The 15,108-nt window shown below is 35.6% G+C and overlaps 2 protein-coding genes across 2 annotated transcripts; one reads left to right on the top strand and one right to left on the bottom strand.

The window, feature by feature from the left end:
* Positions 1 to 484: 484 nt before the first annotated feature.
* On the bottom strand, positions 485 to 2,307 carry LOC121978627 (CRIB domain-containing protein RIC7-like). Its single transcript, XM_042530948.1, has 3 exons — positions 2,244 to 2,307; positions 1,734 to 1,840; positions 485 to 1,012 (listed from the first exon to the last, which is right to left on the bottom strand). The coding sequence occupies exons 1-3, from the start codon at positions 2,305 to 2,307 to the stop codon at positions 485 to 487; spliced, it is 699 nt and encodes a 232-aa protein (XP_042386882.1).
* A 5,356-nt stretch (positions 2,308 to 7,663) lies between these two features.
* LOC121976359 (uncharacterized protein sll0005-like) lies at positions 7,664 to 14,813 on the top strand. The gene is made up of 13 exons (XM_042528489.1): positions 7,664 to 8,039; positions 8,126 to 8,275; positions 8,789 to 8,965; positions 9,097 to 9,240; positions 9,563 to 9,668; positions 9,817 to 9,965; positions 10,044 to 10,169; positions 10,711 to 10,854; positions 10,946 to 11,033; positions 11,366 to 11,739; positions 11,910 to 12,233; positions 12,747 to 12,956; positions 14,591 to 14,813. Exons 1-13 carry the CDS (start codon positions 7,812 to 7,814, stop codon positions 14,720 to 14,722), a joined length of 2,352 nt encoding a protein of 783 aa, XP_042384423.1. The 5' UTR covers positions 7,664 to 7,811; the 3' UTR covers positions 14,723 to 14,813.
* The last annotated feature ends 295 nt before the right edge of the window (positions 14,814 to 15,108 follow it).

Genomic DNA, 15,108 nt, shown 5'->3' on the forward strand with positions numbered 1-15,108 from the left:
ATTTTAAAAATTTATTTATTTATTTATTGTATAATGAAAGATTTATTGATAAATATAGTTCATGACCTCCCAATGCAAAGGATTAAAATAAAATGTTTTTCTTAATTTATCTATCTATATAATTATATTTTACCATAAGGCCGAATCATTTAAGGTAAATGATATCATCTTTTTTCTAAATAATATTATTCATGAACCGTTAATATATATTCATTTAGTTCTAATTTATTATTCATTTAATTGATTATATTATATTAAACGAATATAAGTAAACTCGTCACACTTGTTTGATTGATTTACAATCCTTTATAAGTGAATAATTTTACAACAAAAAAAAAAAACTGTGATCAATTTTTTTTTTTCCAAATTAGCACACCTAATTCCTACAAATTGCTCCCTGCCATTTCGTCCAGTAACTTCTATCTCATCCTCATCATTTTCCCGATCTCTTCTTCTTACTACCGTCGAAAGGGCGCTCGAAGCCTTATTGCTCTTCTCCTCCTTCTCCTTCGCCCTCCTCTATCGCCGCCTTCGCTGCATCGGATCTGGATTCGGCACATCGGGCCGCCTTCGACCGCGTCGACCCACCGTTCTGGGAGACCGAGGAGGAGGAGGAGGAGGGAGCCCCCTTGGGCTTGCGGCGTTGCGGATTCCTGGGGACGACTGCGGCATCCTCAGCGCTTTCGGCGGCTGACGCCGTGGCGGTCCGGTGCTTCCGCTCGGGTTTGGCCCCCTCACCCGACGTCGCGTCCCTCGACCGGATGTCGGCACCGACGTTCCGCTGTGGGCGGCGAGGCTTCCGGTCGGATCCTCCATTTCCTCCGGGGGAGCGCTCCTGAGGCGGGGCTTCGATGGAGTGGGGATCTGCCGGCGAAAGCGAGGTGAGATAAGGCGATGACATTGCTCGAACAGTTTGTGTGCGATAAAAGAGTAGAAATGAACCTGATACGGAGTTGCTTTGGGCAGCGGCGGCGGCGGCGGAGGAAGTCGCCGTGGACCGGAACTCAGTCATCTGGAAGAGGCGATGGAAGACGTCCGTTAGATCGTCGGATCATGATCATACGGCGGAGGATGAAGAAAAATACGGTAAAGTTACATTACATCTAGACAACTTTTTTTTTTCTTCTAGCATAGAAAAAAAGAAATTTCTATAATATTTTCAAATTTAAAATCACACCAACATGACGAATTTAGAAGACAAGATATTTATATAAGATGTTTTAGATAGAGCCATAAAATAAATTTATGAGGGATTAAATCTAAAGTTCATATTATAATATTATTATGAAAATATATCAATTATTTTATTTAAATAAGTGGTATCAAAGTACTTTGAACTATGAATGTGGGGAGGAATAGTGACATTAAAAGGAAGTGAGGGTTCTTAGGGAATGAAAAGTTTAGATAAGTTAACAATGACAGGATGTTTGATAGAAATTTAGAAAAATAAATTTTAAAATTGAAAAAGTAAGGTCAATCGTTATCGGATGTTGGTAGATATTTATAGAGAGATTTGGAAATTGAGACAACGCGCGGACTCTTAAATTTAAAAGGATTCTAATCAAACAAAAGGTATGCTATTTTGATAATTTTTAAACTCTTAATAATTAGTTGGGTTTTTAAAATTTTTGATCAAATAAAAATAATAAATATCTCTGATTTTAAAAAGGAAATTATTGCTAAAATTTAAAAATAGGAAAAAAATAATAATTATACGGATTCTTAAAACATACCCAACTAGGAGAATTGTTAATAGACTGGCCATCACAGCCAATATGCGCCACGTGTTTGACATCTGTTGGATGACCAATTTGCATTTCCTCCTCCTCTTCCTCAGGCACTGCATACATAATTTATCACTTCAAATCATCAAAATAATAATAATAATACTCATTAATTATAAATGCCTATTTTTATTCATTTCTATTATACAATAATTTCTTTAAGTAAAATTTTATCTATTATAAAATATATTTATAATAATCTTAGAATTTAAAATAGTGCTTCAAACAATTATATAAATTTAAAATCCTTTTACTTTTAGACTCTGCGTATTAAGGAAGGAAAGAAATTATTAATGGGAAAAAAATTGGGAAGAAAAGAGGAAGAAGGGGAAAAAAAAGGTAGAATCCTGAATAAAATAAAATAAAGTAATTATAATTACGTCCCGTTAATTCTAATTCTTTTGTGTCCTCCATTAGCATGATCCGAGAATTAGAAAAATACAACGAACGAACACATACCAAATATTTGAGAAAGGTAGCGAAGACCCTTGAAGAGATTCTTCATCTTCATCCCGGTCCCCATGTCGCCTAAACACAATTAACCATAAAAAACACAACAAATGAAGATCGATAACGAAGAATAAAAAACAAGATTATCGCTAAAATGAGCGACAAACTTTTACCTTTTCGAATCCAATTTAATTTATTTCTTCAAAAGAAAACTTATAATCCAGCTTGTTAGATAATTGGCAATTAGAATGAATGGAAAATAATTGGATATAGAAAGAATGGAATACACAATGTGGCATCTCTCTTCTCAAACAAGCTGAAAGATTTGCTAGAGGAAGAGATTAAGTGATTAAATTAAAGAGAAGGCAAATTAATTGAAGGATTTTTGTTTTTTATTTTTTATTATTTGTTGCTATTTTAGTTTGTGGGAACTAGTACTTTTAATGTCACGGCGCGAAGAGTGGGAGAAAGAGCGGTTGAGAAATTATCTACCGAGTCAACGGGACAAATAATTTTACGGCTATGCATGAGTTGAGTTACCAAGTAATTTGTGTTCGAGGTGGAAATAATTCCAAAAATATTTTGGAGTATGGAATTAGATTCTTGGAGTACATATGGAAACATTCGAAATAAAACACTCATAGAACAACTGAAGATCAAACTAACATAGCAGATATTCATCCTAATCACGATACAAAACTCCAGGAGGCAGGGCGGTCTCTTGATATTACAAGAACTCTCGATCCAGAATAATCACATTTCCTCTACTTCGCCATTGCAAAGGGCTTGAGTAGTCCATCCTCGTCACAGGACTGCTACTCTCCCACTTTGTCACTAATTCACCGTCTCGAATATCATAAGCATTCACAGATTTCTGCCTGGTAGCAGTAGAGAGGAGGAGAGGACCACAAGGCTTAGCTTGTACCACACTGTTGTTGTCCAACAGTTGATGTCGCACACAAATTACTCCACCTTAAGCCAGCATTATTTATCAAACCAGGAGGCATCGTAGATGACCATGGCAATGGGGAACTATTCATTGTATCTCCAATGCAAAATGCTTGTCTACCTCTTGTAGTCTTGTATAATAATCGTCCCATGAACAAAATCTAGATTCAGTAGCATTCCCAGCTGAAGCTGCTACGACATATTTCCCAGAACATCCATCTATACCCGGTGCACGGATTATCCAACAATCACTCCACAAATTGTTGGGCACGCCCATCCACCGGTCGAAGGCTTCTGCCCTATCTCACATAACTGATCTTTGTAAGGTCCCTCGGTTTGTTCATGCAACACCAATGCAGGTTTCTTCTCCATGTCGAAGAATTCTTTGAATTCAGTTTCCCTTTTGGAAAGTCCACTGGCCGTATTCTTTGAAGCATATACTGCTGCAGATGCTTGTACTGTCACATGCTCAGATGCCAAATTCACAACATTATTGCTAGGCTCACATTGCTCAAGATCTAGAGAAGCCAGGAACTTCACTGAAATGGGATTTTCGTCAATAAAACCCGGTGACTCATCTTCAAAATCTGAGTCACTGGGATCTGAGCAATGGCCTTCCAAAATGCCAGATGAGTTCATGTCTCTTGGTTACTTAACATGCAGAAAGAACCTTGCTTCTACCACTTCTTTTTTTAACTCTCTAACTGTATAGCTCGGAATGCTTGTTCGATCATTTTGACCTGGTGCAAATTTGATTTTATCCTGGCAGTTAGCTTTCATGACTTGACAGAAGCCCTGCTCAGCAACGGCTTTCTCGATTCCACATATTCGGCTCTGGATATCAGAGAGAACCAGATTCGAATCATCTGGGTTATTGCTATGCAATAATTCCTTCCTCCGCTTTATTTCGGATGCTATTTTTTTCAACTTTCCCTTCCAACATTGCTACCTCTAATTCTCCATGAAAATTTCAATAGCTACCTCTTCGCCTTACCTTTAGAGAATTCAGACAACCACTTCCTCTCTTTCTCCATGTAGAATTTCGATAGCAACTTCTTCTCAAAGGTAGAAGATAGAAGATTCCTACTTCCATCGAGAAGGATTAATCTCCTTGTCATCGCTTCTCCTATTGAGAAGCATTGTTATCGGCCACTACCTTGCAATTTTGAAAGATGCAACCCCTCCTCTCTTGAGGGCTCTTTGGACAACATCTTGTGAAGGAAAAATTCGGCAACTCTTCCTCATTTTTGACGAACACTCTTTATCTTCTCGACGACACTTGATCTCTAGTACGATTAAGTGTTGGAAAGATGACTCTAATCATGGACCGGGTTAGATGGAGGAAGCACGAGTTAAACGTCAAAGAGCTATTTCATTAAATCTGGAATAGTTGGTGTTATCTCCAAACAAAGGTCACTCTCAAGTATGTTTTTACTTATGTTTTGATTCATATGTTTATTGATGCTTAAGTTAATAGTATTATTTAGGTTATGCTTATTGATGCTTAAGTTAATAGTATTATTTAGGTTATGTTTGAATGATCTAATTAAATATTTTTATATGTCTAAATAAAAAAATAAAATTGATATTAGATGAATCAATCATTTTGATAATTTATCTTAGATATACATTATGGATATTATTTGTATATTTAAATTATAATACATGATAGTTTATCTTAGATATGCATTATGGATATTATTTGTATATTTAAATTATAATACATGCTTAAATTAAATATCATGCTTATAGTTTTTTAAAAAAAAATCATGCAAACACTCTTTTGATTTAATTATTAAATCATAAAAGAAAATTTTAATTTTCTGCTACATATAAGAATGTATAAATACTATATATAAATTTTGAATTCATTCTAATAGGGTTGAGAAAAAATTATAAAGAGTTTTTTTAAATAATAATTTTTTATATTTTCCAAGCAAAGGAGATTTTATGGACTAGAAGAGGAACCCTTTTAATATATGATGGAAATTAATGTTCCCATTTATAAAATAGATAAAAATTATTAATTTTCATTAATGTAGGCGCTAACTCGGGTCCGCCATTGAATTCCAGCGTCAGCAAACTAAGAAACAAGAACAGTGGAGGTCCTCTTGCCAACGTGGCCCCCACTTAAGTCGTCAATCAAGTCAACTTACGCTTCTCCATGTGTTTCCCATGGGACAAGGCCACGTGGCACGTGTTCCGTTCACATAAAATAAAGGAGAGGAAATATCAAATATAATTCAAAAATTTTGTTTTCGATATAATTCCGACAAAAAATAGAAATAGCGAAGGCCGCAAGTTTGGGCCTTGAACATCCGGACAAGGTTGTTGCCGTAGAGTGGAAACACGGATTGATACTTTTCCTATTAACCGTCGGATCTGCCTAGCGGTATTCTACTCCCGAGGAATCTCTACGAAAACCTATTCAACACCGAGTATGTAAAAAATAATAATCAAAAAGCACCATTTTTTATTCATATAATTAAAAGAATATCTCTCTTTTTAAAATTTATCAAAGTAATATTTAACTTATAATTGAATATCATAAATACTTTTTTTTGTTTCATTTTAAAATTACTTTTATCTAGCTACAAAATAACTCCAACTTTGAAGGGATTAAATCGGCCAAAAATAAAGAATCTGTTTAGATATCAAATAATAGGTAGGGTTATATTTTAATATTTTTTTTAAAAAAAATAATATTTATGTGAATCTTAAATAAAATGAATATCTTAAAAGACAACTCCAAATTTTATGCATATTAATCGGCATCTATGTAGATTAAAAAAAACTTTTTTTGTCCATTAGTTCGGATCCTCTCTATTTCTCTCTCCCCATATTCCACTGTCGATTGGACAGGCCAGATTATATTTCAATGCATCATGGTATCTTTAAGATGTGTGCAGTATCCTCGTGATGTGCAAGACATCCTTGAGATGTAATCTGGCCCGTCCAATCGACAGTGGGACACGGGGACAAAGAGAAATGGGGACAGAGGATCCAAACTGATTATTTAGGAGGACGAATTCTCTGATTCATAATTTGTGGATCAGAGGATCCCTGCTGATTATTTAGATGGATGAGAAAAAAATTTACTAAGATTTTTTTTTTCATTTTAAGAGAATAATAGACTACTCGATATTTTTACTATTCATTTATTATAAAATAATTGGCAGATAAATTTAAGATATTTTTTTTATCCGTCCAAATTAAACATTGAAGAGAATAGAACTAATTTTCTTTCATTTCTCACATTTTTTTTTTTAAATTTATTATGTGAGAGGTTAGGGGTGTAAATAAATTAAGCCGCTTATAAATTATTCGAATCTCGATTTGATAAAAATTTATTTGAACTTATTTAATAAGATTTGTTAAAATAAATAAACCAAGCTTATGTTTCACAATACTCGACTTATTAGCTCGTGAACATGTTAATTAGGAATATTATGAATCAACTTTAAAATGAAAAAAATAATAATTTTGATATTAAATTTATAAATTTTATATTTTATTTATGAAAAATATAGACAAATATATTAAATTTATTCATTAGAATAAATTATAAATTTTAATAAAAATATTATAATTTTCTTTAAATATATAATTATATTTTTAATGAATATTTAAATTTATAATTTACATTTATTAAACCCGACTCTATAAAAATTTAAATAAACTTGTAAACTATGAATATATTTGTTAAATAAAATATGAGTTGGACATAAATTAAATTTAAATATTCAAGAATTTAATTCAGCTCAACTCGATTTCACTCTTACGAGTAGGGATGTAAACAACTCAAATCGAGCCAAATATATTAGGCTCGAGCTCGACTCGTTTAAGTTACATTCGGGCTCGAGCTCGAATCGAGCTTTTATCACAAGGCTCGAGCTCGGTTCGTTTAAAAATTATCAAACTCGTGAACAGTTCGAGCTCAGCTTGTTATTAGTTCGATTATCAAAGTTAACGAGCCTAACTCGTTTTCGGGCTCGTTTAGAGCTAATTTTTGACTCGTTTTAGAGCTCGTTTTTTGCCTCATTTTAAAGTTCATTTTAAGTTCGTTTTAGAGCTTATTTTTTTGGCTTGGTTTAAGGCTCGCTTTTTTGGCTCGCGAGCCTATAAATAAACATGCTCGCGAGCTCACGAGCCGAATATCCTTAAGCTCGAGCTAAGTTCGATAAAACTGTCGAGCTCGAAATTGAATTCAAGCTCGGCTCGATAAGATAAACGAATAAACTTGAACAAATTTTTTACCGAAACTAACTCTAAATAACTCATGAACCGTTTGATTTATTTACCTCCCTACTTACAATAAACCTATGTGGCCCTATGCAATCAACGTGGGCAACCTTACATGACGCGACCACCTCACACGGTTTTGGCATGACCGCCGTCGATGAAATTCTTTTCTTTTTCCCTTCTTCAACTCGAAGTAAACAATAGAAATTTAAAAAGCGCCCTTTTTGGTCGGAGCGGTTATAGTGTAAGTGTTCCGGCGGGACAAAGTATTGCTTCAGCACTTGCTCCATTGCGTTAGCACGAACCGATGCTTTAGCTTTGCGGTGGAAGCACCGCCGACGTTGTCTTCTCCGAGAGAGATCGAGAGAGAGAGCTTGGATTTCTCAGATGGAGGTGTCGATTCAACTCTCCGGTTGCGGGATCGATCCCTTCCGCTGCTTACCGTCGTCGTCGGCGGCCTTTCAGCATCGGAGGACCTGCCAACATCGACCGGTTCATCTCAAATCTGGGCTTCCCCGTTTCGGAGTCTTCGCCGTGGCTACGAAGCCTTCCTCTTCGTCTTCTACTCCTTCCAGTTCCGTCTCGCTCGGTTCAGTCAGTGGCGTCGCCTCGAATGTAAGATGATTTCAACTTTTTGTGTTTATTAATTTTACATCGCGGAGATTGAGGATTGGCTGTGGTTTTTTGATGGGGATTGGTAGAGGTTCGGCAACGTATCGGAGGAGATCAAAAAGGTGAGGAAGGAAATGGAGGAGGACGAGCAATTGGCCACTCTGATGAGAGGACTCCGAGGTCAAAATCTCACCGATGTGCAGTTTGCTGACGAGAACATCAGGCTTCAATTAGTTGAGGTGCGTTTTCTATGGCCGACACTTTGAGATTTGCCTTAGTTCGGTCTTCTTTTGTGAACATCAATGATGATGATTGATTTGAAATTAGGAGTGAGGTAGGCTTGCTTAGAGCTCAACGGAGGGATACAATTTGATAAAAGTATCAAGATACAAGTGATTCTGATCATCGTAGATGTGTGTGATTTGTAGATACCTTGGACCAGCAACAAATTATGATTTCTATGCACTGATAGAAGTGATATATGGTGTAGAATTTCACCATAAACTGCCTTTCTGACATTTTCTTCTTATTCTTCTGACTATAATTGTCCATAGAAAAAGAAAAGAAGTACTTTTTCAAGTTGTTTAATCTCCAAGGATAGTCCAATTTCATCCTTAAGGAATGACCCTCAAGTTGTTACTTCTCTTTTAGTCAAGACATGTGGACTTCTTGACAAAAACATCAAACTATATTCTTTAAGATACTGAGATGGCAGTGAAATTATTTTAACAGCTATTGTTTTATTTGTTTAGGTACCAGATGTAACCAATGGTGAAGCATTGCCACTTGTGTATGATCCCGACATTATATCGTCCTACTGGGGCAAGCGCCCTAGAGCAGTTGCCACACGCATCGTGCAGCTTCTATCTGTGGCCGGTGGTTTTCTGTCTCACATAGCTTCAGATTTGATTAACAAGAAAATCAAAGAGGTAAAGCCATTGACAAATCTAAACGTTTCATTTGACTTCCTTGGTGCATGTTTTCAGTACTTGCACAGAAAGCACCATTTTTGAATCAACTGTTTGTTTCTGAAACATTTCATGTTTTTTTCCCTTGTCAGAATGAGGTCGCTCGAGCTATTGAATTAAGAGAAATAGTGACATCTTTGGGCCCAGCTTATATAAAACTTGGGCAAGCTTTGAGTATTCGACCAGATATATTATCTCCTGCTGCGATGACTGAACTGCAAAAGCTATGTGATAAGGTAATGTAGTTATATTCATTCTGGCTTTCATAAATATCATGGACCAGAACATTGACACCTTGTGCTTAGTATCTGTACCAGTAGATGTTATAAAATTTACACATATATATTTCAATAGCATTTTTCTTCTCAGTTTGTATAATTACTTTATGTTTTATTTCCCAAGAGCATTTTGAACTATATGGTATACATTGTGGTTTTCACGGTAATATTGTTTTCCGAAGCTGTTCCAATATTTCATGATACCTTTATATGGATAATTGGATATCTTTATTTTTTTTACTCGACTTTCTAAAACTAATATTTCTTTTTGACATTTCAGGTTCCTTCATTTCCTGATGATGTAGCAATGGCACTAATCGAAGAAGAACTTGGCCAGCCTTGGTATAACATCTACTCTGAACTGACTTCATCTCCAATTGCTGCTGGTAATGTAAAGCTTTGATTTTTTTTTTTTGTTTCCTTTTCAAAATTTCCTGTCTTTCTAGAGAAGAATTTTTGTAGCAATACCCTTTTTCTTTTATCTTCATTTTCACATATGGTATTGAACTATCATATGGTAATGGGATTATGCAGCATCATTGGGGCAAGTATACAAGGGCCGCTTGAAAGAAACTGGCGATTTGGTGGCTGTCAAAGTACAAAGGCCTTTTGTTTTGGAAACTGTTACTGTAGATCTCTTCATTATACGCAAATTGGGATTGTTTTTGCGAAGATTTCCTCAGGTAACTAGGTGGCTATTCAGGTTGCTTCATTTTAAACATGGAAATTATACTGTATTTACCTTTTCTTTTAACCTTCAGGTTTCTCTTGATGTTGTTGGTTTGGTTGATGAATGGGCCGCTCGCTTCTTTGAAGAGCTTGATTATGTGAATGAGGGAGAAAATGGCACTCGCTTTGCTGAAATGATGAAAGAAGATCTTCCTCAGGTACCTTGTTGCATTTACTTGATTGAGTTGCGTGAAGAATCCCCTGCACAAAAATATGAATTCATATTTAGCTCCAAAATTATTTTCTCCATCTTAGTTTTTTTTCACTTTCATCAATGTACTATTGCAAAAGAAGGAGCAGCCCCTTCATACCTATCTTTCCATGTCATATTTCATTTCTTCATTCATTGTATTCAGTCTCCCGCTGGTAGGGCTGGGACCTGCCTAGAAGCCCAATCTGTGCAAAGATCATAATGTGGAAGTTCTGACATTTGCCTCAAGAAGATATTTATAGTATCTTTATTATATTTGTTATTTTTTGTTGGTGCCAAGCCTCTTGTTTAAACATTTATACCGTCACTGATGAATATTTTTCAGTTTGTTGGTCTGAAATACTTTTGCTCAATTCTTTCTTACAGAAGCAGTGCTTTCTAATGCCTTAATTATTACTAAAAAAATGTATTTTTAAATTTTTACCAGTTGCCAACAAATTGCTCAATCAACACGTGGTTAGTTGATCTTAATGCTTTTAGTTTTTCAGGTGGTCATACCAAAGACTCACCATAAATACACGTCGAGGAAGGTACTTACTACCCAATGGATAGAAGGAGAAAAACTATCTCAAAGTACTGAGACTGATGTTGGAGAACTGGTTAGTGTTGGAGTTATTTGCTACCTAAAGCAGGTTAGTTTATGGCCTGTATGATAGTTTGAGATATGGTAGATGGTTCAATAGGTTATGCATTTAATTGATAAACTGCTATGTTGATCGGCAGTTGCTTGATACTGGCTTCTTTCATGCTGATCCTCATCCTGGGAATATGATTCGTACATCAGATGGGAAGTTGGCTATACTTGACTTTGGTAATCTTCTATTCTAGATTGGAAGTTTTCTAGATATTCTTGTACCATATCATTGGTATAGTAACTTCCTTATGACTAGTATAAGAAACATAATCATTAGGTTTATTGATAAGCACATGTTCTAGGGATACAAACACATTGAGAGTTATGATATCGATGAGTCCAAATCTTTGGGGTTTCAATTTTGTTCTGATCGATCACATTCACTTGGTTTTGCAGTCATCTGCAACTTTTCTTAGCCTTTTTTTTTTCGGTTGGACCTGCTTTTGATTTGTTTTTAATATCCTTTCCCATAATTGGGAAAAATTGATACATTGACTTTGATCTATCAGGCCTTGTGACAAGGTTGACTGATGACCAGAAGTATGGTATAATTGAAGCAATAGCACATCTGATTCATCGTGACTATGATGAAATCGTCAAAGACTTCGTAAAGCTTGATTTCATTCCTGAGGGGGTCAATTTGGAGCCAATCTTGCCAGTGCTTGCCAAAGTTTTTGATCAGGCCCTTGAAGGAGGGGGTGCAAAAAACTTTAACTTTCAGGAATTTGCATCAGATTTGGCTCAAATTACTTTTGATTACCCTTTCAGAATACCGCCATATTTTGCTCTAATTATTAGAGCAATTGGAGTACTAGAAGGGATTGCCCTGGTTGGAAATCCTGATTTTGCAATTGTAGATGAAGCATATCCATATCTAGCTCAGGTATATAATCTTGTCTATCTATTTCGGCATTACTTTCTATATGGCAATATCTGGTGATAGGTTGAATCTGTGCTTCCTGAACGACATTCTTTTGTGATTTAATTTTGTTGTTTAATACAACTGTGGAGAGTTCAGCTTATTAAATTTGTTTTTCATTTTTATTGGAGCAGAGACTTTTAACAGATGAGTCGCCAAGGTTAAAGAAGGCACTGCGATATATGATATATGGTAAACGTGGAGTCTTCAATGCAGAGAGATTCATCGATGTCATGCAAGCCTTTGAGAATTTCATCAGCGCTGCAAAAAGTGGTGGTGGTGAGAACCTAAATGGAAATATGGCAGGTCTTGGTTCTTTGCAGGATCAATCAGGTTTCCTTGTACCAATATTTCCATCGGCTGTGTCTCAACCAGCACAGCCTGTCAAAACAAGGGCTTCTCTTATATTTTTGCTATCCGATAAAGGCAATTTCTTCAGAGAGTTCATTCTAGATGAGGTAGACTTCACTGAAACTAATCAATCCATGTTACTCAAAGCATCTTTTCGAGTCAAATATATGATGACCATACTTATGTCTCGAGTAGTATTGTTTTAGATCATTGCTCCTTGCTAATATGTTGGCTTCCTAGGTTTCTTGAATGCTATACTTCTCTACTTTTAATTGGTGAAGCTTGTTTTAACATTCATGTGATTGTCCATGCCATCAAGTTGTGTTTATCCAACTATTTCAGATCAGATGTATGAATCTTAGCTCTACATTGACAGCCATTATCACTAGTAATATTGAAATCAACTAATTCATTAATAATTAAATTCACTTTACTAATATTTTCGTTGATCTTCCTCTACGCCTTCCACCTTCCACTCTAAATAGATACAATACTTATATCTATTAAATTTATTTGTTGTGTTTGAAGATGCTGATATCATTTTGAATACATTTTTTCTCATTGTATCATCTATTAGTACACTAGCTTTCAATTTGAACTGTTTTGTCAATCTTGTGTAGGTTGTTAAAGCAATTGATGCAGTCTCCCGAGAGCAGTTGGTCCAGATCGCTGCAACTCTAGGAATTGGGAATTCAGTCCCAATCTTTAGTATGATTGCTAGAAGGCCTGTGGCGTTGCTGCCTACGATCACAGAGGAGGACAGAGCCATACTAGACAATGTCGAAAAAGTCGGCAAGTTTTTGACATCAGGAACTTCAAGGACAAATCAGGTTTCAACTATCCTAACACTTCCAGCATTTGCCTTTTATCTAAATTTGAGGAACTCAAGCAAACACTTAGCGTGGTTATTCATGGTTACTCTATCGTTTGAAGTCAAATCTCTATCTCTAGTAATTGGGTCCACATAATAGTGTTTTTTATGCAAGTCGAGTTAGTATTCGCTTATAGTTGCGGGCACACACATTATACTAGGCACATAATAGTGTTTTATATACTAGTCGAGTTAGTATTCGCTTATAGTTGGTTGGAATAGGCATCATGATTTCTTGATATGTTTGTCGGGTTCAGATAGCGGTACTGAATGCACGAGTCAAGTATAATAGACAAACTTAGGGTATCCATTAGAGTTTTAATATTGTTGCTAGGAGGCTTGTGCCATTGTTGCCTATCATCACAGAGGACCGAGCAATTCTAAGCAATGTCGAAAAGGTCTCACATCAGGAACAACAAGAGCAAATCATGCTTAGCGAAGGCAATCGGTACTTGGAATAGGCATTGTGACTTCTTGATATGTTTGTCGGGTTCAGATAGCAGGTACTGAATGCATGAGTCAAGTATACTAGACAAACTCAGTCCTCAGGGTATCCATTAGAGTTTTCAGTATTGTTGCTAGGAGGCTTGTGCCATTGTTGCCTATCATCACAGAGGACTGAGCAATTCTAAGCAATGTCGAAAAGGTCATTAAGGTTCTTACATCAGGAACTACAAGAACAAATCATGCTTAGCGAAGGCAATCGGTACTCGGAATAGGCATTGTGACTTCTTGATATCTTTGTTGGGTTCAGATAGCAGTACTGAATGCACGAGTCAAGTATACTAGAAAAACTCAGGGAATCCATAGAGTTTTCAGTATTGTTACTAGGAGGCTTGTGCCATTGCTGCCTATCATTACAGACGACTGAGCAATTCTAAGCAATGTCGAAAAGGTTAGTAAGGTTCTCACATCAGGAACTACAAGAACAAATCATGCTTAGCGAAGGCAATCGCTACTCGGAATAGGCATTGTGACTTCTTGATATCTTTGTTGGGTTCAGATGGCAGAATGCACGAGTCAAGTATACTAGAAAAACTCAGGGAATCCATAGAGTTTTCAGTATTGTTGCTAGGAGGCTTGTGCCATTGCTACCTATCATTACAGACGACTGAGCAATTCTAAGCAATGTCGAAAAGGTTAGTAAGGTTCTCACATCAGGAACTACAAGAACAAATCATGCTTAGCGAAGGCAATCGGTGCTTGGAATAGGCATTATGACTTGTTCATATGTTTGTCGGGTTCAGATAGCGGTACTGAATGCACAAGTCAAGTATACTAGACTGGATGTTTGTTTACATAAATGGATAGGGTTCGAGCAGAAGATTACACTCGGGATAGTTAATCAGGTTAATATGGATGTTTGCTCTACACCCTTTTCAGCCTTTCGTCCAAACAAGGCTAATCCCAGTTTATTATTAGTCTCTGATTTAACAAAAGGCTGCTTTTCAATAAAAGAAAGATTATTTGTGGAAAATAGTTTAAATTATTTTTCTATGATTTTTTTACATATATAATTTTCTTCGTTTATATGAAACACACTAGTTAATAGATTGCATTTACTTTGCTAAATTATATTTACGATTTTTGCAGGATCTTGATATTTCTTATATCCGAGAGCTTCTTCCTTTGCTACCAGGCATTTCAGCTAAGATTCTACCCGAAGTGCTCAACAGGTTAACCTCTCGTGTGTTAGCAAGATTAATTCAGGAAACATTTTTGTAGTTTTAACAATGGATAGAATATCTCTCCATAGAATTTATAAGTTAAATATTTGATCATTCGTTATATATATATAAAAGATATTTTTTTCGCATGTGATAATGTGAAAGAATGGTATGATTTTTTAAGGTCAAAATCAGAAGTCCCTTTTATTTTCATTATCATCTAAAAGGGTCCCATGAAAAAAAATTTAAAATAGTATATTATATTTTGAAAATGTCTTTTTTTTCATTGTTATAGTAGTTTCATCCAAAATTACTTTCATACACTCAAAATTATGAAATAATTATAGTTAGAATTATTTTAATATTGATAAAAAAATACTCGTATATTAATTATAACGTTTTTAATTTGATCAAAATTATTAAACTAAAATTATTTTGAGTATT

Source organism: Zingiber officinale, chromosome 4B, assembly GCF_018446385.1.
Source record: "Zingiber officinale cultivar Zhangliang chromosome 4B, Zo_v1.1, whole genome shotgun sequence".
Taxonomy (NCBI): Eukaryota; Viridiplantae; Streptophyta; class Magnoliopsida; order Zingiberales; family Zingiberaceae; genus Zingiber; species Zingiber officinale.